A 21,292-nucleotide genomic window follows, 5' to 3' on the forward strand; every position below is an offset into this window, starting at 1 on the left:
CGATCGGCACCCCATACACGTGAGCCGGCGGATCGCTTGTATGGTGACAGGCATCGCTGCCTGTTTTTAAATTTCGGCCATTTCCCGCTCGCGCGCGGGGGTGGGGGCGTGTCTGAGCGGACGTCTAAAGACGCCCGCTCAGATCTAGAGAGCTCGGGCCGGCCATTTTTTTACTACGGCCGGCCCGGAGGTGGTTAAAGGGATTTTGACCAGTCAGACGTTGTTGGCAAAAGTACAGGGCTCTAGAAGGGGCTTCGAACTACTCATTGGGTGTTTAAAGACGCGTCCTCTAGCACAATAGTAAGCTCCTTGTTAAAGCAGGTCATGGTCAGATCCAAAGTGCGAATGTAGCGCTTCTGGACAAGATTCTTACAAAATGGATACAAGGCTTATAAGTGATTGGGAAAGGGGGAGGGGTAAAAGCTGCAAACAGAAAACACCAGCTGCGATGTTAAAGAAAAAAAAAGAAAATATTGCAGGTTAACATCCACTGCATTAACTAGTGCAACATAGCAGACATAAAACTGTACCTGCTTTTTTTTTGTATTGCAATGCAGGTGTAATGGGGCACCATTGATGGGCACTGCAGTATATTAACACACATGGGCATGTTACTCAATTTCGTGAACTGGCAAGCTAAGCTTCCTTGGCAATTGATGTAAGAACAGATCAGGGCATTTAGTTTCTCTTAGACTTGCAAACTGATTAGGCTCGATTCACTAAGATTGATAATTATAACATCACTACTTCTCTCAAGACATTTTCCTAAAAATAATCAATTCACAAACAAATGTCACCAAGATGCATAATCTTTTTTTTATGTGACGTGAACATTAATTTATCAAAAGCCCTATTTGGTCATCAATAGTTTATATTTATTAATCAAGTGTTTTTATCACCACCTCTAACAGTTCCTTTTTCTTTTCTTCTCCATAGATAGCTACTGGAACTCACAGTTATCACCAGTCTTAAACTGGTGTTATTTTAAAGGGTGATAATCTATGTACTAATCTTTGTGAATTGACTTTTTACACTGATTTTTTCATAAGGCTAACAGTAATATTATAGTAGTAGTAGTGGTAAAATACCACAGAGCTGACTAAAACCGTGTTGTGTGTTTGCGAATGGAGATCTAAAAAAGTGTGTAGCGAGGAAATCATACCAAAACAAGGAGAAAAAACAGGTTTGTGAATTAAGTCTATTGCATCACTATTTGTTTACATTTCAGCAGACACCACCAAGGAACTGTTTTTGCTGCTCATAGCTGCATGGACCTTAGCAGTCATACCGACAGCAGGTATTCACAGCTACACAAATAGGGGTGGGCTGCGAAGAAAAAAAAGAGCCATAACTTGTTAACACAATAAATTACTTACAATCAAATTAACAATTAACGGCAGCAACTGTTCAAACCACGGCAACACCTTTTCCTTGTAGCTGCTGAATATTGAGTGCAAAATATCCGCGACTTTAGTCAAAATATAAACATCACTGTCATCCTGTTAAAATAAAAGTTAAGAGAAAAATCAGTTGAGGCAAGTTTCACTTTACCTCATTTAAGAACACAGCTTATTAAAGATTAAGAGGGTGTCTGCGTGATATTCTTCAAAAACCGCCATCTCTATAAAGGCAGTATAATATTGGATTATATGGCTAAAACCACAAACTTTATATATTCACTGAAATGAACAGCTTAATACGCTTATTATAGGAGAATATACTCTGTCTATGCATGTGTGATAAGACATCCTGATTGATAGAAATCACCCTAAAAATGTAGCAAAGTGCATCAATGCAATTCATAAAACCAAAAGGCAGACATGTAGCAGTCATGCCAAAGAAATGCCCTCATGGGGCAGAAGTATACAGGGCTTAACCTAGATAAAGAAAAAGTACAATGCACTTTTCAGGTTAACCAAACTTAATAGACACACAAGTAGCACCTATCCTTTAAGTTTTACATTTAACGTTTTACAATGGCTGACAAAATAAATACATTTAACCAGTTGACATCTGCGGTGTTAAACCCCCTTCCCATCCAGGCCATTTTTCAGTATTCATAACTCCATTTCAAACATCTTTACATGCACATCACATAAAAATAAATAAAAATGATGGGTTCTGGAGTCAAACGCATCTCCATTCTTGCTGCTTAGTACAAATAGCAGATGCTACCCAATGCATCATTATATTAAATGCATTACTACTATTAAAGTTTTACTGGCATATTTAGTGTGGTTTGCCTATAATTCCTCTAGATACAGTGGACTCAAATGTAAGGGTCTTAGTTCTCATTACAAAAATGTCTAGAAAGGTGCCTTATATAGGTCTTTCAATTTCCACTTCATTTCTAAAAAAACAAAAACAGTACAGAATTAAAATCTACCTCATCTTGCAATGACTCCTCCACTTCCTCATCATAGTCTTCATCTTGTCTTTTTGCTAAAGTGGCAAAATAAATATATTAAAATGTACTGTAAAATGAGACTTAAAATGTATTCAATACATTGATTAGAAATCATAGAGAAAGATCTGTTGGAAAAAACGTCACATGGTAACGAGCAAGTCACATGCTCCATCATACACGTAAATGGCAGGTATTTCACTTTGCTCCCAGAAGTCGAACACAGCAGCACAGAAACAAGGGAAAAGAATATATGCCTCTTGCCAGGGCTGTTAGGGGAACCTTATTTTGCCCTCCATGTGCAAAGTAAGAGGTCACTTGCTCATGTATGGATGCTCATCTCCATACAGTTGGTATGGTGCTACATTCCGAAATGCTTATTGAATTGCACAACCCAAACAAATTGCTTTGGCAGGAATCTAAACATTAAAGTAACAAAACACTAATCAAGGTATAACATGTATTAACCACTGGCCGTCCACAGCAATTTCTTAATATTTGCAAACAATAAAAATCTGAATTTTTGGCTGGAAAACAGCTTAAAACATCTAAACAATTACATGTTACCTCAAAGCAGAGGCCCTACAGAATAAAAAAATGCTAGTTGCAATTTATGTCAGAAGGTATTTGCGCAAAAAGTAATCAAACCAGTATTTTTTAGTATAAAGTACACCAAAATGAAATTTAGTGCGCAGTAAACAGAATACCTAGTGCTGAAACAACTAAAGCGATAAAGTCGATAGTCAATAATGAAAATTGTTGTCAATTTTCATCATCATTTAGTTGGTCACTCAATTAGTTGGGCTGTTTGCACCCTGACGCTCAGACTGTTCTGGCACTGCCCAAGGACCTGCGGACTCCTCCTCCATGATCATAGTGGATGGAGGGGCTGTTCGGGGACTGTCGCCTCCCCCATGTCTCAGCCGCCTCCTTCTCTATGGGCTATTCATAGTGAACGGGCTGAGTAGCCATGTGCAGCCAGTGAAAGTAGTGCGTAATATGTGCTGTATCTGTGCTGTGCTTGTATTATGCGTTACGTATTGTGTTACTGGATTGCAGAGTGGAAGCCTTCCTGCGTTCTGGGGCAGGAGGGGGGATGGCAACACCATTCACTATTTTTTGCGATCGCACTTGACCGTGGGCATTGCTGCGCCACGCATTCTGGGTGGGGGGGATTATGTGATCCGGCCCTGAAGCCTGTGAAACTGCACACCACCCGTGCTCAAGTAGGTGAAATGAAAAATGTTAATCTCTAGCCAATCGGCTCACGCATATGAATCCACGCGTCAGCATGCAGCCAATTGGATCCCCCCCAGAAATCGCGCATGGGAGGAGTCCAGGAGAGAAGTCCACTTGGTAATGTTTTCCTTCCTGCACAAGTTTTACCTGTGACAAATGCTAGGGATGGGTTATGCAGAAAGAATATACAGCGTACATCCATTAAATAGTAAAATGTAATAGTTACATTTAATAAGCAACATGACTTATTACATTAAAAATGTAAAATACATTTATGAATAAGCGAAAAAATAATCAGCCAACTAAATCAATTATGAAAATAGTTGCAGCCCTAATACTCAATATTTTGGTAAAATAAAAAAAGATGGGGTCAGGTCAATGGATACCAAACATGCCAAGTCTTAAAAATTGAGTTTGCCGTGAAACTAACTGCAAAAAACTAGAATACCCCAAATTTCCCAACGTTTGCAGCGATATGTAACATGTGTGGTGCAATTTTCGTTTTTCAACGTAGGCGCACCCGACTCGTGTTTACATTTGAATTTTTTTGGTATGTGACAATTGTTTTCTTTTTTTACACTTAACTTTAATTGCCATCACATAGGGGCCTCTTTATGAAGACATCAGGGATCTGTCAGACCCCTAATGTCACCTAGAGACCCCCAAAGAGGCAGATGAAGCAGCAATCTGCTTCACCAGCATCTCCCTCCTGGCTGCAGGAGCCAGAGAATGTAAACAGTGACACCAGAAGTGATGTAATACACATCACTTCCGGGTCCAGTGATCAGAGGAGAGATCAGCAGCTAGAAGCTTGCGAGGAGATCTGCCATGCAGGGTAGCCAGCAGAGGCACACATTCCACCGCACCCTACAAGCGATCTGGCAGCTATATAGCAGCCGGATCGCTTGTATCTAAAGAGTTATTGCTGGCTTTTTAAAACCATACCAAGAACATGGCTGCGTTCTTGGTATAAACTACTTCAGGACAGGACGTTTGATGGTGGGTGGTTCTGAAGTAGTTAAAAACAAAGCAAGACGTTTAAAACAAACTGCTTTGCTAAACCGTGCAAACATTAGCTATGAACATTCCAGGTTCATGAATTCCATCTTGGGAGATTACTTTAACAATTTTTTTTTTAAATCTGAAATTCTACCTTGTCTCAATTCTTGATTTTTAAAATGCTCTTCTAATTTGCTTTTCAGAATCCCTTCAAGTTCTTCAAAGTGTTCGTTGTTTAAACATCCATCTCCCATAACCTCAATGCACTAAAACAAAAACACAGCAGTCATTTTTAAAGCAGAAATACTTGCCGACAATGTCAAAGTGATTTGTAATAAATCAGCTATCTTTGCAGTTTAAATCTGACTGGCTCAAAATGAACAGATACAATTAAGTAGGTGACTTAAAGTCAATTAAGAATATGGGAGCTATGGTGCCTAGACTGGAAACGGGTAGGCATTTCCTCCCCCTCACATTTACATGGGAATAGTAACCTGCTATTTTGAATATCTGCAATGTGAATACTCTTCCCCCTAAACCATTTTTTACCAATACCTTCAACTGCATAATGCCCTACATGTTCACCCTGGTACACGAGAGTCTTATGTGCCCCACTGGACTCAGATTTGCTTTTTCAGGGAACCAAAATTAAATGGGTGATAGCTCAACTGTGCGCACACTTGCTGTTCAGGTTTCTATGTTAATATTCCATGAGATTGGGAAGTGGATATTGGGTCTTTGGAGGATGTGGAGTGGGAGAAGATACTGGGGACGACACGGATGGTCTCCGTCTGCCTCCATCGTTTTACACAGTTGTTCATCTTAAATAGAACTTATCGTACTCCTAAGTTTCTTTTTAAACTTGGAATTAAATTGAAGATGCCAAGTGTGTAAAATGTGGTCTAGCTATTACTATGGCGCTACCCGAAATTTGGTGAGATACTGGACTGAGGTTCTTGGTAACTTATGGAATCTCTATCCCTGTTACTCCATTAACCTGTATCTTGGGGAGGAGGGTTACTCCTCTACTCTAGACTTGTCTACTCATATAGCAGTGACAATACTTGACGAGTGTTGGTCTTAAACTGGATATCTGAAACTGCACCTTCAATGGGGGATTGGATTGAAGAACGGAACAGTTTAATTTTTTTGAGAAAAGCATGTAGCAGCATAGATGTACTCTTGATAAATGACCCAATATGGAATAGATGGCTTGACTATAGGAATCCTTCTGCATTAGCGTATACCAGTGTTTCCACCTGTGCCTCCATCTGACCGAAATTAGATTTTTTTTTTCCCATGCCCATTGTCTACTAGCAACGTCTTTTTTAAATCGGATGCACCTGACTATTATTTATAGATCCATTGGAAATCATTAGCTGCATATGTGTTTAGGAAAGCTTTATAAAATGCATATAAACACATCTAAAATCACAACTAGTGTGAATGTAACCTTAGCAAAATACTGACCTGAAACAAGTAACTCTGTTTTGGAGATTGTCCCTATAAATCAAATTGCTGCCAATTCATATTTATCTTTTAAAAAACATGAAACTTTGCACCAAGGTCTCTAGAGTGTTCAGCCTTTCATGTGAACAGAAAAAAAGAAAAAAAAAAAAAAAAAAACAGAAAGCACGTCCGAATCAGGCTCTGTTCCTATTCCTTTGATTAGAGCATCGCACATGAAAAGCCACATTTGTGTCAGATAGTCAGGGCCACGCACCCTGGCACATTCCAATAGCAGTGGCATGGATTCTGCTGCAGCAACTCTGACACGTTTGATAAAGTTATGGAGAAACAAATTCTGAAAACTTTTGTATGCAGTACAACTGTATTGTTTGTACGTTTAAAAAACAATTAAATATAAAAAAAACCCCATACAAATGTCATTTCACTACAGTTTGCAAGAAGTATATAAATTGGTCAAGAATCTCAGTTGTCTTGCAGTATGAAGACAAAGGAGGATAACAATTAAAGTTTAAAAAAAGGATATCATCATGAAAGTAAAATTTCAGCAACGGGACCATCAGTTTTACAACTTGCTCTGTATATTCTACAAATCCTTCTTTTAGCTCTTTTGCATAGCAAACCTAAAACAACACAAATGCAGTTTAGAGCTGGAAAATTAACATTTCATGTCACAGTACCTAGACAACTAGGTAGTCATTAAAACACAAGTATGCCGCACTATTTGAAAACCCAGAGATAAAAGAGCGTTTTCTAATCTGTCAGAAAATGGCCGAAATGACTGACTGGATAGGTTAGAAAGCACCGTCTCCCTGCACATAAGCCTCAGCCCCATTGAAGGTTGCTTGTCTGTGCTGCACTCTTCTAATCCTTTTTTCTGAAGGATTATCTAATTGTGGATACACTTATGACCTTCCCAATGTCTACGGGCAGCTTTACTCACAATATTCTATTGGTTATTGACTAAGGCCTCATTCACACAGCTGTCGGCCCGTACAGATCAGTGCGGCGTGCACGGCCGTATCAGGCCGCTCCCGGGAAGGACAGGTGCTGCGTGTGATTGTACACAGCAACCTGTTCTCTACGGGAGTACACCGTCGTATGCTCTCCCGAACTGCACATTCGTGCGGGTGCAGGTGTCTGTACCCGTACGCAGACAGGATGGATCCTGTCTGCGTCCGAGCCACAGACACCTGCACGAATGTGCAGTACGGGTGAGCGTACGACGTCATACTGCCATAGAGAAGATCAGGCTGCTGCGTACAATCACATGCAGCACCTGTCCTTCCCGGGAGCGGCCTGATACGGCCGTGCGCGCCGCACAGATCTGAACGGGCCCGACAGTTAGCTGTGTGAATGAGGCCTAAAAGTGAACTGGACAACTGTAGAGCTACCTGATCAATTATTTACAATACAGGATTTGCTAAATCATTCTGCAAATATAGTGCCACACAAAAATGTAACTACCATCTCTTATTCTACAAGGGACTCTGTTTTCAGAAAACATTTTGGAGTTTTAGGTCATTTTCTAACAAAAACGTAGATTTTAACAAGTGCAAAAAAAATGTAAATATTGCTCCAGCAGCAATGTGGTTTAAGTATATTTGTAACATGTGAAACAAGTGAGGACGCTAAAACAATTAATCTAACACCTAGCTACCAGACCTTTACAATATACTTAAAAGGAGAACTATGAGGCGAGTGCTTTTCACTCACCTCATAGTTCTTGCCGACCTGTGACAATGAGACTGTCACAGGTCGGCTTAGTAGATCAGGAGGTGAGCGAACATATACCGGCGTTCGCTCACCTCTCGATCCTGTTACGGCTCTCTGCCGTGACAAGGGAGTGGCTGGATTCCCCCCTCTGCCAGCGCTGACTGGCGGAACAGACGGGGGAGGGGGCGGGTACAGCTGGCTCTGCCTCTAGATAGGCAGAGCCAGCTGTCACTCGCGCAGCTGGGCGGATCTCGACATCGATGTCATCATCACCCATACTTTCCATACTGAGCTTAGGGTAACGGCAGGACGCTAGTTTGTGTCCTCACGTTACCCTAAGGAGAACTATGGGGAAAAGCCCTGACCCCATAGTTCTCCTTAAAGGAAGCCAGACAATTACAGAGATCACATGTAAAGAGTGATCGGGAGATGTTTGTTACAGCTCACTCGAGGTGCCCATACACCCTGCGATTATCGTTTGAAAACAAATGATCAGGTTTTCATACCATAATCAGCCAGCTGATGGGACGTGAATGATCACAATAAAGCTGGCCATACACCTTACAATTATCTGCAGATTTTCTGTGGTCAGATGGAAAAGGTGCAACAGATTCCTCCATCTACACTACACTGTGTGGATGGAGTAAACTCTACCTGGGCCAATCTGTTGCACCTTTTCCATCTGACCACAGAAAATCTGCAGATAATTGTAAGGTGTATGGGCACCTTTACTGTACAACTGTCAGAATTTCATCTACCATGCAAGTTAGAAAACTTTTCGGATTGTACAGAAATAGATTGCCGTTTCCGTACTGAAAAAAAAAAGTCTGTTAGTATTGATAAAGAACAATAATCAAAATCTGCATGATGGGGTATTCAAGCGGAAATCAAACGGGGGTTCGATGATGGGGCGAAAGAAAATCGAACTGTAAGGTGTATGGCCACCTTTACTGTGCTAGGAGCACACTGCGAGTACACTTCCAGCACAGAACAGTGGACGCTAATCTGCAGTGACCAGGCTTTAAAGTCCCCCTTTGTGCCACCATATATCTGTAAAGTCAGAAAGCTGTGAAATGGTGAGCACCTGCATATGCAAAAATGCTTTTCTTGATAACTTATTCCGTACTAATAATTAAAAGCATTAATACTCACCAACATCTGACATGCAGTTGCTTTTTCTTCAAGACCTGCAGTTTTAATCCCAAAACTTTGTTGATCTCCCAAGTTAACAAATTCCCATCCATCATCATCACCCATACTTTCCATGTCTTGAGCTGTGTGGAGGATGAAAAAATAATTGGTGAACGTTAAAGCAATTTCCACAATGTGTCATTTTATCTTTTCCTACATGTGGGCCTACAATATCAAAATAATTCTGCAGAACCTTGCCAGGTTGTTGGGGTAGTTTCAATAACCAGTTTATTCTCTAATCTTTTTTGCCTTTTCTTTAATTCATCCTAAAAGCTGCATTCAAGAATACTTCAGTATTACCGTACTTTTGCTGTGAGCTCTACACAAATGAGAAGTCTAGCAATACTAGCAGCTATTGTTTAATGCAAGTAGTACATGCAAAGTAGATAACTACTCAAACATTTTCTATACCATCACCTTAGGGTGGCAGAACATGTCCGTTCAACATTCAAGCTCAAAGCATATCATAAACCGATAAGCCCTGTTTTTGAAAGGCCAAAGTAAATGCTCATTTACACAGCATCTACATACTTAAAGATGGTAATGGAAACATATGTAAATGCAACTTACTGTCAAGGAGAGCAACCTCAGGTTTAATTGATGCAGTTTTCATAAGAGGACCCATGACCACAGGAAGGTATTGCTGGAACTCCTTCCCAAGAATCTTACACATTCGTGCCCAAGCAGAGATCATGTATGAAATCTTGAAAAACAAAGTTATAAGTAAAATCGTAAATAAAATCCTGCAGACTCAAATAACTCAGAACACAGAAGGACATCACCAAATTTAAAGGTTGTGTTGTAAATCATAATGAAATTTGATGTTAAATTTTGTGCACACACCTGAGGATCATCATCTTCCAATTCACTGAAGTCAGTCTGAGTTTTTAGCAGAAGCTGCATCACATCCGATGCATCTTGCATGAACTGAAAGAACAACAACAAGTACACTGAAGAATTCATACTTGGTCTTTTCCATGTCAACAAAACTAAAGAGTTACTTGACCAATGCCACAAATCCACCTGGGTTTAGGTTACCATGAACATTAGGCCTTATGTACACAGCTAGAAATTGCTATACAGATTTGAGCAGCCAGCTTGTAGAAATTGATGCGGCTGTAATGGTTTACATGTGAATCCGATTGTTGCATAGGTACCGGGACTTACGGACGGTCCTAAATGCAGACGGGGTCCAAGTCCTGTTACACATGTAAACAATGGAATTTGTGCAGATACTGTAAAGCTGTGGGCTCATCCAAACCGGTCATTGATTTTTACAGGCTGGTTGCATGCAATGTGTGACACACCAGTGGCTCCCGGGCACAGAAACACTGTATACCTGATCTGTAGGGCCATTTCCGGCCACGTACCTTTTCTTTACCTACAGCCAGCCCGATAAGACTGATGCATTCAATAGTCTTCCCCCTGAGAAGCCGAAGTTCTTTCTGTACTGCATTTTCCACAATGTGTTTCAAGGACGGCATAAACAAATCATAGTAGGGGACAAACTTTTCTTCCGCAGCGTCTGCAACAGAGGCTATTGAAGTCACAACTTGTTCCAGGACCAGCTTTGTCCCCTTCTGAATTAGCTGGAGAAAAAAAAAACAGATGAAAAAATAAATAAAAGGGCATTTCTTTTTGATTGGAAACACTAATCTTTTCATGGGCAATTTTTAGAAAACCGGCAATTTTTATGGATTAGGATAGAGTGCAGAAAAGTAAAAATGTAGGCGGCCCCATTAAAGAAATCTCCCTCTCTTCCAAGTCTGGTACCCAGTAAAAAAAAAAAGAATAAAAAATGGGGGAGGTGGTTGTCAGGACAGAAAGACACAAACATTGTCAGTAGTTCCAATTCTTGACCATCCTCTTACCTTTTTCGGTTTTATCCAAAACAAAAGTTTTGGCTTGAGTTGGGCTTTTAATGTAAACCTGCCATGAGAGAAATAGGCTACTGACAACCTCCTGAAAAACGCACGTAAATTAGAAAAGCTGGAGACAAGCCAGAATCTTATCAGTTCATACTTGTTTCAGACCAGAAATCAAAGTATTAAAAACACTGGATGTGCATAATAACCAGCAACTAGCATTTTAAAGAGGAGGTGTCGGGAAAGGCAGGCCCCATGTATTCCTTAACTTCAAGAGCATCATGTTACACCCCCTTTCTGCCCAAGCCATTTTCAGTGCTGTAATGGTTGGAATGAAAATTACTCATTCATGCAACATGGTACTCAATGTCCAATGACCGCAAGAGCAGCAGCACGACGGCACACAGCTAACATACAGATATTTCCACCTGCCCTAGTAGGTGGTCAAAACAGGTTTACTTTATTGTTGCATAGGCAACAGCTATACACAGTTGAAAGAGGCTTTATCTTCTATAAGATTTTTGGTTTCAGTGTACAGCACCTCCACCCATCCCTGACCCACTACATAACCAGGTGGTTGACCATACCTCTATAAAACCAGTCTGGTCACCTCACGTTTTAAAGATTTTTTTGATTAGAGAATGAAGAATCAGTAGCATTCAGATGAGGTAACCTCGGTGCTCTTTAGGCTTTGTGATGGAGCATAACTGGATTACAGTATGGCCTTAAAAAGCCCATACACGCTTTGCTGGCAGGTAGATATTTATTGCAGAATAAGCTCCACATCAATGTTTCTTTTGAATATACACCAAGTTGCACATGCGCAGCTAAGAACATTCTCAGCATACATTTGGTGCCAGGATGAAATAACTCCTGCACATGTGTAAGGGAGTTAAGTAATCATGGAAAGGCTAATTAAGTCAGTTGAAGATGCCAAACTTAGTAGGCTAGGTAAGGATGGCGGCAGAGATGAAAGGCGACAAAGGAGACTGCGGCCATCTCAGCATTGAAGGAGGGCACTTTGACAGGCAAATATGACTGCAGTGCATGCATGCATGCACGCACATTATGGCAAAAGCCCTAGACACCAGAGTTTAGTTTTGCTTTAAACTAGTGTTGGAAATGTACAAATAAGCATTAAAATAGGTAAAGACCAGTTTATGAACAACCAAATCATACCTCCTGCAATTTGATGACCATAGTGGAATGCAAGTGTTTAACCAGATTATCTAGGTAAGGAACAAGTAATGATTTGGGACAGTCTTCAGTAAAGTTGATAAGGGCGGCAGCTGCATGGGCCTGGACACGAGAATTAGATTGATCTTCCATGGTCTGCAGCAGGCTCGCAATCACCTTTAGAAAAGAAAAATATTCGTTATGTGTAGAAGATTGTGACATGTGCAATCACATTTTTTGAATGTATATTGCTTTCTAAGTACTTCTGTTGCCTAATACAGTAGAATCATTGGCTCCGAGAAAACACAAAATGCTGAGCTTTGTATTACTTATATTACTCTGCAAAGTTGTAGCCTCACTACATTTGATACTCACTGAAAGAGGGCAAAAAAACTTGCTTGGCTATCAAAGTCAACATAACTGTAGATGCACAAGAATGAATATATAGGTTTATATACCTTTTCATGAAACTTCTTCTGGAAGGCAGGGGCAAAGTCTGTAGCCATCTGACCAATTGCATTACATGCTGCATACCGTACTCTCGGATGCTAAAAACAAAAACAACCCTTAATCAAATGTATAAAAATGTTGATGCTATCTTACAAATTGGTTGGTTATTTATTGACTCACTCAAAACTCAGTGCTTGTTAACCACTTCCTTGCCGCAATACGTTTAGACGGCGACCCGCAGAAGTGGTTAAAACAAGAACACGGCTGGTATCGTTTTTAAACAGCAAACGATTGCCGTTACTGTTCAACCGATCCGGCCGCTATAGAGCCGCTGGATCGTTTGTACCGTGCGGCGCCCTCCTCACTACTTGCTTCCTTGGGCACCGCTGTCCCCATGCGGTGCCCGGGAGCGGCGCGTCTCCCTGCAATTATCAGAGAAAGATTCAGCGGTTTCCAGCTGCTGATCTCGCCTTGAACCACTGGACACGGAAGTGATGTATATTACATCACTTTTTTTTTTTAAGCCCCCTCTCCCCCCAAACACAAATCAGTGCCAAAAACGATAATTGCACTTCGTTAACATATCGCCGCGAACGTCGGAGTGAGAGCAAATCATTCTAGGGCCATCAATCACTGTTGGTACTAAACTGATGAGTGGTAAAAGCATTCCCTATGGGAAATATTGGGTATTTAATTTTTTGTGGCTTCACAGGCGAACATAAATTTTAAGGCTTGACATGTTTGGTGTCTATTTACCAGGCATACAACAGACTACAATCCATGTACCCATTGCACTCCTGACCGCACGTCCATCAAAGTATCCCGGGTGCTCAGTAGTCGACGGATGGCCACCATCAAAGTAATGCAGAAAAGAAATAGACACCAGCACTCCAATAGCAAATAGATTACGTCTATTTATTGACGTACATCAAAAGCAGTGTAACACACTTAGTGTGACGTTTCAGGGTCACACAGGAGCCACTTAATCAGGCAAAACAAGGCTTGTTTGCCTGAAGGGGTTCCCGTGTGACCCCGAAACGTCACACTAAGTGTGTTACACTGCTTTTGATGTACGTCAATAAATAGACGTAATCTATTTGCTATTGGAGTGCTGGTGTCTATTTTCTTTTCTATTTACCTAGCATGACCCAGTCTTTCATATTTTACCAGAAAATTGGGTATTATATTATGTTTCTCTGCACTAAATTTTAATTTAGATAATTTATAAAAACCGTGCGACATAAAAAAATTGCAACTAGCAGGGCCTCTGCTTTGAGAACATATATAACTGTTTGGGGGTTTTAAGCTGTTTTCTAGCCAAAAATGTTTATTTTATCATGTGTGTGCAAATCGTAAGTAAATGCCCCAGACAGCAAGTGGTTAGTCTGTTGTCTTCCAATGCTACCATCTACATTACATCATTATATGCTTTTGCACAACTATTTTGAGGGGAACAGTTGCTATTCCCCATAACCATTACACAGGCTTAAACTGTTAGATGCTTACTAAACACATCCATCTAATGAAACTGTCCCAAGCACAATCACTTGCCTTTTATTAACTAGACAATATTTCATACTTACAGGGTCTTGAAGAAAGAGTAACACAAAGTTGACCATCTCATTTAGGATGGTCTCCATTTGCTGGTGACAGCCCTCTCCAATGGCTGATAATGCCATTAGACCAGCATGTCTGTACTTCCAGTTAGCTGTAGGGAAAATAGATAAAATAGGTAATTAATGAGTGGTTCAATAGAGGCCAAAACATCAGTATTACAACCAGTTGTCTAGCATTTCAGAAGGAGTCAGCAATGGGAGCATACATATGTCTCTCAAGACAGATTTTCTTTTGAAGTGCACTTATGTTTAAGATAACCACTCCATTGTGCAAGGCTGATTCACTTAAGATTTTAAGCTGAAGTCAGTTATTGGTGGTAAAGGCACTGCAAGGTGACAGCCCAAATGCTTGGTGGTGTTTAGGCTGTAGCTACACATTATATTCTACTTTTGCCAAGGGAGAGTTCTATGTAAAGAGCACGAGCCTTTGAATCCCTTTTTGCATTCAACACGGCATATCTAAAATCTACAGTATGAGCGCACAACTTCCTCTAAACTTACCAATTCTGATTACCTAAACCTTCCATCCAATCAGGAAGGCCTATACAAGACTCTAGTGAGAGCTTACATGACTGGTTATAAACGTATATTATACAGGATTTATATAAATCACCAACAGTTTGTGCAGTCCTTTACAATATAAGGAAGACATTACAAATCAAGACAAGATGGTAAGGAGGACCCTGCCAGTGAGTGCTTACAACTAAGCAGAACATTTAGATGCTCCATAAAACTTGATAGATTTTGGTAAAAACTGCAGATAGAATGTATTATATTGTTATGTATGAGCAGCCTAAAGTGAAAATGCACATTTTGAAATTGCAGATAAAAACAAGCCCAACTTTTTATTTTGCGATGTCAAAAGCCTATTCACAACACTAATCACCCGATTTAATGGTTTACAAAAAAAATAAAAAATACAACAGAGCAGAATGATTAAATTGGAAGTCCCACAACATAATACAGCAAACAAAGCTTACTAAATAACCTGTGTTCGTTATAACCTATGAAAACCACTTACAGTTTTGAAGCATTTGCATGATATGTTCCTTAATCATGGGGAGAACAATTTTTCCACCCAAACCACAAGCCATTCTGTCCAAGGCACTTTCACCAGCTACAGCATTGCTAGAAGAAATGGGGAAAAAAAATGTAATTGGTTTCTCAATTCAAGAAAGACAAACAAATAAAAAGCATAAAAGTCTAGACAGCCTTGCTTTTTATTAAATGAAAGGATATAAAACATGTCAAATTCTTTTCCCCATACAAGATACGGCAACAATGGGAACTAAAGTTCCCCACTACACTTTCCACTAAATATCCACTTGTTTTATATCCTTTCAAAACAAGTTTAGTGGAAAGTGTAGTGGGGAACTTTAGTACTACTCTTTTGCTAGAGTTTGACCTGAGCGATCGCTATTGTTGCTTTTTGAATATGGTGCAGAAACCCACTGGGGAGGGTCTTTAGCTGACTCAGGCAAAGATGTGTTTCTCGTGTTTCAGTACTCAGACTGGAGCTACCTCCAGGTAAGCCGCTTTTTAATTTAAGCATTGCTTTATATATTCCATAGCTTGGAACTGATAGTTTTGAGTTAGGGCCCACAATTTTTAGCGGTTCCTTGATGCAGAAAGTACATGTAATTTTTGTAAATTAAAATGTATGCAACAAACTTTTTTTTTTTAAGGCTTGGAGGTGCTTAAAAAGCTTAGTTGGGTTTTGTGCTGGTGAGCTTTTGCATTGTTCCATTAACTGCTTCAGGACCGCCCATTGTAAAAAAAAAAAAAAAAAAAAACTGTGTTCTTGGTATCATTTTAAACAGCAGGCGATTGCCGTCTTATTCTACAGGGCCTCTGCTTTCAGAAAACCTAATTGTTTGGGGGTCTGAAGCTGTTATCTGTGTGTGTGCAAAATAAATTGCCAGGAAGTGGTTAAAATATTCTACAAAGCCAAAATTTTAGAATTAAAATACACTACCGTTCGCAAATTTGAAACAGCATACTAGATAAATACCTGTCAAAATCATCATCTTCCAACTCATCTGCATTTGACCATTCTTCATCATCTTCTAAGTCCACCATCATTGCTAGCATTTGGGGTACTAAAAGTCAAATGTTTAATTTGTAAAAAAAAAAAAAAGAAGACCAAAAAGATATTATATAATACACACACCCAACACACACTTACTTGATTGAGCAACAATACTAGTATGTTTCCTCAACATGGCAGCAGCTGTCTCTGAGAGGGTGACAATAACCTCAAGTGCTAGCTGTCTTTGCATGTTGCCCAAGCTGGTGTCAGCACAAAGCTACATAAAAAAGAAAAAAAGAAAAAAAAAAAAGAAGAATAAACCTCACAGCATTAAACAAAAACACACACGCATTTCCAAATGGGGGGGGGGAGAGAGAAGAAACAAAAAACGACGTGAATGTTACTACCTTTAAGCTGAGCTGCAAAGTTGCTTCCAGGTGGGGTCTCAAATATTTGGGGACTGTATCTGCAATTTCCACAAGTGACTTCAGAACAGAATCCTCATTCTGATAACATGACTCATTCACAGCCTACAAAAATAGAGTAATGGAAAAGTTCTACGCCAACAGATACAATTACATCAAGTCACTGCACTTTTTTAAAATTGCACTACATACAGGGAGTTTACCTCTTAAATTTAGGGATCAATTTTATTTAAAAGAGGTCTTTAAAAATTATACTTTTTGACTGCTTTTTACTATTTGTATAAAACCATCTTATAAACATTTAATACAGGGTACACCCATGAGAGAGCTTTTTGATTAGCAAAGTTAGGATTAACCTGCTAAACATGTAGGAAAGAGGTGTAGAGCTTCACTTGTTTTAGGCCCCATTCACATGTAGCGACATACCTTTGCAGCGGCCGGGATAGCGCGACTTTCGGGGCGACGTTCCAGCGACGGTAGAGCGACCTTCTCCGTTAGGCTCCATAGAAAAAAGCAAAATCCGCCGAAAAAAGGGTCCTGTAGAAGCGACTTGCGACCGCGATGAGCGACATGGAGCTAAGACAGCTCCATTGACTATCATTAGCCGGCGACTTCTCGAGATATCGCGCGGCAAAAATGCGCACTATCGCGGCGGAAATCGCTACATGTGAACGGGGCCTAAAGGTTGATAAAATATCAAGAGTATTCATATGCAATATTGACCAGGCTAAGAAAATTAATCTTTTAGCCCTCAATAATAAATAAAAAAAATACAAAAAACACCAGACAATCCCTTAAAAATACTGTTTTAGCTCTTTCCAATGCAAATAGGGATTTACTAAATGTCAACCAAATAAGCTAAACAATATTTTTTTGCATGGCTAATAGGATTAAGTAGTTTTTCAGTCTCCCTCAATCAGATGGCATATAATCGTTTGTATGAACTAGCAATCTTCAATTTACTAATCCTTACTTTTAAAGGATAACTAAACCACCAAACACATTTCATATAGTGCAGCTAAGTCCTTAGATATGGTGGTTCCCATAGTTTTCATTTTTCAGGAAAAATTGGATTTTGGTACTCACCGTAAGATACTTTTCTCTCCGTTCATTGAAGGACACAGGGAACAGATCGGAGATCATGTACTGTAGGTAATATCGCCACCTGCAGAAGGACGCTAGGCACAAAACTAAAGACCAATTACAGCCTAGGGGCGGCACCTGCCGGTGGCCAAGCCCCCCACCTGCTGACAAGTCTCCAGTTAGTAACAAGCAGTAGAGGAGTACACACCCACACAGAGGGGCGGGCCCTGTGTCCTTCAATGAACAGAGAGAAAAGGATCTTAAGGCGAGTACCAAAATCCTATTTTCTCTCCCGTTCATTGAAGGACACAGGGAACAGATCGGAGATCATGTACTGTAGGGACGTCACAGAGCAGTACCAAAAAAGAGGGGTGGGCCAACAGAAACAACAAACCCAACGAAACAAAAAAATCCCCTCAAACGGCCGCCTGCAACACTTTGCGCCCCAAACCAGCATCCGCAGATGCCAAAACATCCACCTTATAAAACTTGGCAAAGGTGTGAACAGAAGACCAAGTCGCGGCCTTACAGACCTGAGAAACGGAGGCACCATGACGAAAAGCCCAAGATGCCCAAACAGCCCTTGTAGAATGGGCCGTAACAGAAAAAGGCCCTCACGCCCCTTAATAGCATACGCCTGAGAGACCGTGTCGCGAATCCATCGAGAGATGGTGGCCGACGAGGCAGCCCGGCCCTTCCGAGGGCCATCTGCAACGACAAACAGGGAATACGATTCCCGAAACGCAGCCGTAGCACTCAGATAAACACGGATGGCGCGGACCACATCCAGACAGTTCAGCGCCTTCTCCTTCCTGTGGACAGGCTTCGGACACAAGGAAGGCAGGACAATGTCCTCATTGAGATGGAAAGCCGAAAATACCTTTGGCAAGAAAGACGGCCGAGGCCGCAGAACCACCTTGTCCCGATGCAGGACCAGCAACGGGGACGAGCAAGAGAGGGCCGCCAATTCCGAAACCCTGCGGATCGAGGTGACCGCTACTAAAAAGGCCACCTTTTGAGATAGAGTCAGAATCGGAATGTCACGCAGAGGCTCAAAGGGAGATTCCTGCAACACAGAGCACCAGATTCAAATCCCAACTGCGGCAACGGGGAGCGAACAGGGGGAACGATACGTGTAACTCCCTGCACAAAAGTGCAAACGAAAGCGTTGGAGGCTAATCGGCCGTTGAAGAAGGACAGCCAAGGCCGAAATCTGGCCCTTGATTGTACTCAAGGCCAAACCCTGATCCACACCCCGCTGCAAAAAAGCGAGGATCCTGGCAATGGAAAACAAATGAGGCGGAAATCTCACCGACTCACACCAGACAAAATAAGCCTTCCACGTTCGATGGTAAATCCGTCGTGACACAGGCTTGCGAGCCCGCAACATCGTAGAGATAACCGCATCCGAGAGACCACGATCCCTCAACACTTGGCTCTCAACAGCCAAGCCGTCAAAGCCAACAACGGTAAAGACGGAGGGAACACCGGACCCTGAGATAGAAGATACGGACGGAGCGGCAGGCGCCAGGGGACGTCCGCCACTAACCGAACCACATCTGCGTACCACGCCCTCCTCGGCCAATCCGGAGCCACAAGGATGACTGGGACGTCTTCCACCGCGACCCTGCGAAGAACACGCGGCAACAGATACAGTGGAGGGAACGCGTAAATCAGACCGTAGCAATCCCACGGCGCCACCGCATACGCCCAAGGATCCTGGGTCTGGCCCTGAACCGATCGACCCGCCAATTGAGGCGAGATCCACGTCCAGGAACCCCCAGCGAAGGCAGAGCTGGTGAAACCCCTCCGGATGTAGCATCCATTCTCCCGGGTCCACTGACTGGCGACTGAGATAGTCGGCCTGCCAATTGTCCACGCCCGGAATGTACACGGCGGAGAGAGCCGGAACATGCACCTCCGCCCAGGATAGAATTCTTTCCACTTCCCGAGCCGCGGCCACACTTCTTGTGCCGCCCTGATGGTTGACGTAAGCCACGGCCGTGGCGTTGTCCGACTGAACCTGGACCGGCCGCCCCTGAAGACGGTCCGTCCAATGAAGGGAGAGGGATCGCCCGAAGTTCCAGCACGTTGATCGAAAGCTGAGACTCCTCCGACGACCAACGGCCCTGAGCCGTCCAAACGTCCAGGACGCCCCCCCAGCCCAACAGGCTGGCATCCGTGGTGACCACTGTCCAGTGAATGGGAAGGAAGGGCTTGCCCAACACCAGGGACGGAGACTGAAGCCACCAGACCAGGGAGGCCCTCGCCTCTCGAGACAACTGAACCGGTCCAGCGACAAGATGGGCCTCTGCAGAACCCGCATGTGATGCTGAGCGTAAGGCACCGCTTCGAAGGAAGCCACCATGAGGCCCAGGACCTACATGCAAGACCGGATAGTAGACCACCGACGTGCCCGCAGCAGCGCCACATGCGAGCGAAGCTTCAGAAGCTTCTCGGGGGGTAGAAAAACCCGCGCCGAGGTGGAGTCCAGAATCAACCCCAGATACCCCAACCGAGTGGTCGGTACCAGGCAAGACTTCTGGAAGTTCAGGAGCCAGCCGAACTCCTCCAACGACCGAGCGGTGATCGCCAGATCCGCCACCAGAGAGGACCTAGACCACTTAGACAGGAATGACTCCTCAAAAGGATAACGAACCGAGAAGCGTTTGGGAACGGTAAACGACTTGCTCGGGCGCTTCCACTCCTTGTAGACAAAATCATCAAAAAAAGGAACGTAAGGGAAAACCTTAGTGGAACGCCTACTCCTGTGCGTCCCAAAAGGAACCGGCGGGAGCGCCGAAGAGCTCGGAGTCTCCTCAATTTTAAGCGTTTCCCGCACAGCGCAAACCAAGGCCGTCACCAATTCGCGCTCCTGGACCATAAGGGCGGTCCCGGACTCGGCGTCACTACCAGACTCCGCCTGAGAGGAGTCCCCCTGGTCGGGCTGCGCGGCCGCAGCAGAAATTTCCCCCTCTTCCTCAGAATCCCCAGAAAGGACCGGGGAGGGGGCCGGCAAAGCGCGCTTCCGTGGGGGGCGCTGCGTCAGCGTGCGCTCCATACGGGACACAAAACTGTCCCTAGTGGAGGAAAAAACCTCCAAAGATAACATTGCGCCAGCGGACCCCCCACCCAAAGACCCCGCGGGCACTAAGGGAGACCGGGAAAGGGGCGCAGAAGCACAGGCTGCGCAAAGGGGCGACATGGGAGATGTCCCTAAAGAGAGGCTGCAACCCTCACAGGGCACTGCGGCCAGTCCATCCCCACAATCCATGTCCCAGCAATATATATGCCAAACTAGAGCCACAGGCAAATAAGGGAGTCCCCAGCAGGCACCGCCCCCGCAGCAGTTGTCCCCAGCAACAGTTCCCCCGCAGGCAGACGACCCTCCTACAGTAACTGACTCCCAGTGCGTCCTCACCCAACCCAGCAAGAAAGACCGATCCGGCCGGGTGACGCGCAAGTACAGGGACAAGGAAGCGGCGCACGGGACGTGACGTCAAGACGAGGGCGCACGCGCCCACACCAAACATGGAGGCCGAGGCCTACGAGAAGGCCACAAACAAAGCCGGGGGCTCGAATTGGAACTGTTTATTGCAGGATCACCAGGTAAAAAAAAAAAAAAAAAAAAA

The 21,292-nt window shown here is 42.9% G+C and overlaps 1 protein-coding gene across 1 annotated transcript in view; it reads right to left on the reverse strand.

Moving 5' to 3' along the window:
* The window catches only part of IPO5 (importin 5), a 40,941-nt gene that overhangs the window by 7,099 nt on the left and 12,550 nt on the right, over nt 1-21,292 (reverse strand). The window contains exons 7-23 of the mRNA XM_018564647.1: nt 16,560-16,682; nt 16,309-16,429; nt 16,135-16,222; nt 15,145-15,251; nt 14,091-14,215; nt 12,516-12,605; nt 12,061-12,234; nt 10,387-10,605; nt 9,860-9,943; nt 9,587-9,719; nt 8,978-9,099; nt 6,636-6,732; nt 6,270-6,418; nt 6,096-6,125; nt 4,797-4,908; nt 2,387-2,442; nt 1,377-1,499 (exon numbers count right to left, since the gene is read on the reverse strand). Of these exons, the coding sequence (XP_018420149.1) occupies nt 1,377-1,499; nt 2,387-2,442; nt 4,797-4,908; nt 6,096-6,125; nt 6,270-6,418; nt 6,636-6,732; nt 8,978-9,099; nt 9,587-9,719; nt 9,860-9,943; nt 10,387-10,605; nt 12,061-12,234; nt 12,516-12,605; nt 14,091-14,215; nt 15,145-15,251; nt 16,135-16,222; nt 16,309-16,429; nt 16,560-16,682 (1,953 nt within the window). The remainder of the gene's footprint in view (nt 1-1,376; nt 1,500-2,386; nt 2,443-4,796; nt 4,909-6,095; nt 6,126-6,269; nt 6,419-6,635; nt 6,733-8,977; nt 9,100-9,586; nt 9,720-9,859; nt 9,944-10,386; nt 10,606-12,060; nt 12,235-12,515; nt 12,606-14,090; nt 14,216-15,144; nt 15,252-16,134; nt 16,223-16,308; nt 16,430-16,559; nt 16,683-21,292) is intronic.

The sequence above is a fragment of the Nanorana parkeri genome, unplaced genomic scaffold (genome assembly GCF_000935625.1).
Source record: "Nanorana parkeri isolate BGI_ZX_2015 unplaced genomic scaffold, ASM93562v1 scaffold768, whole genome shotgun sequence".
Taxonomy (NCBI): domain Eukaryota; kingdom Metazoa; phylum Chordata; class Amphibia; order Anura; family Dicroglossidae; genus Nanorana; species Nanorana parkeri.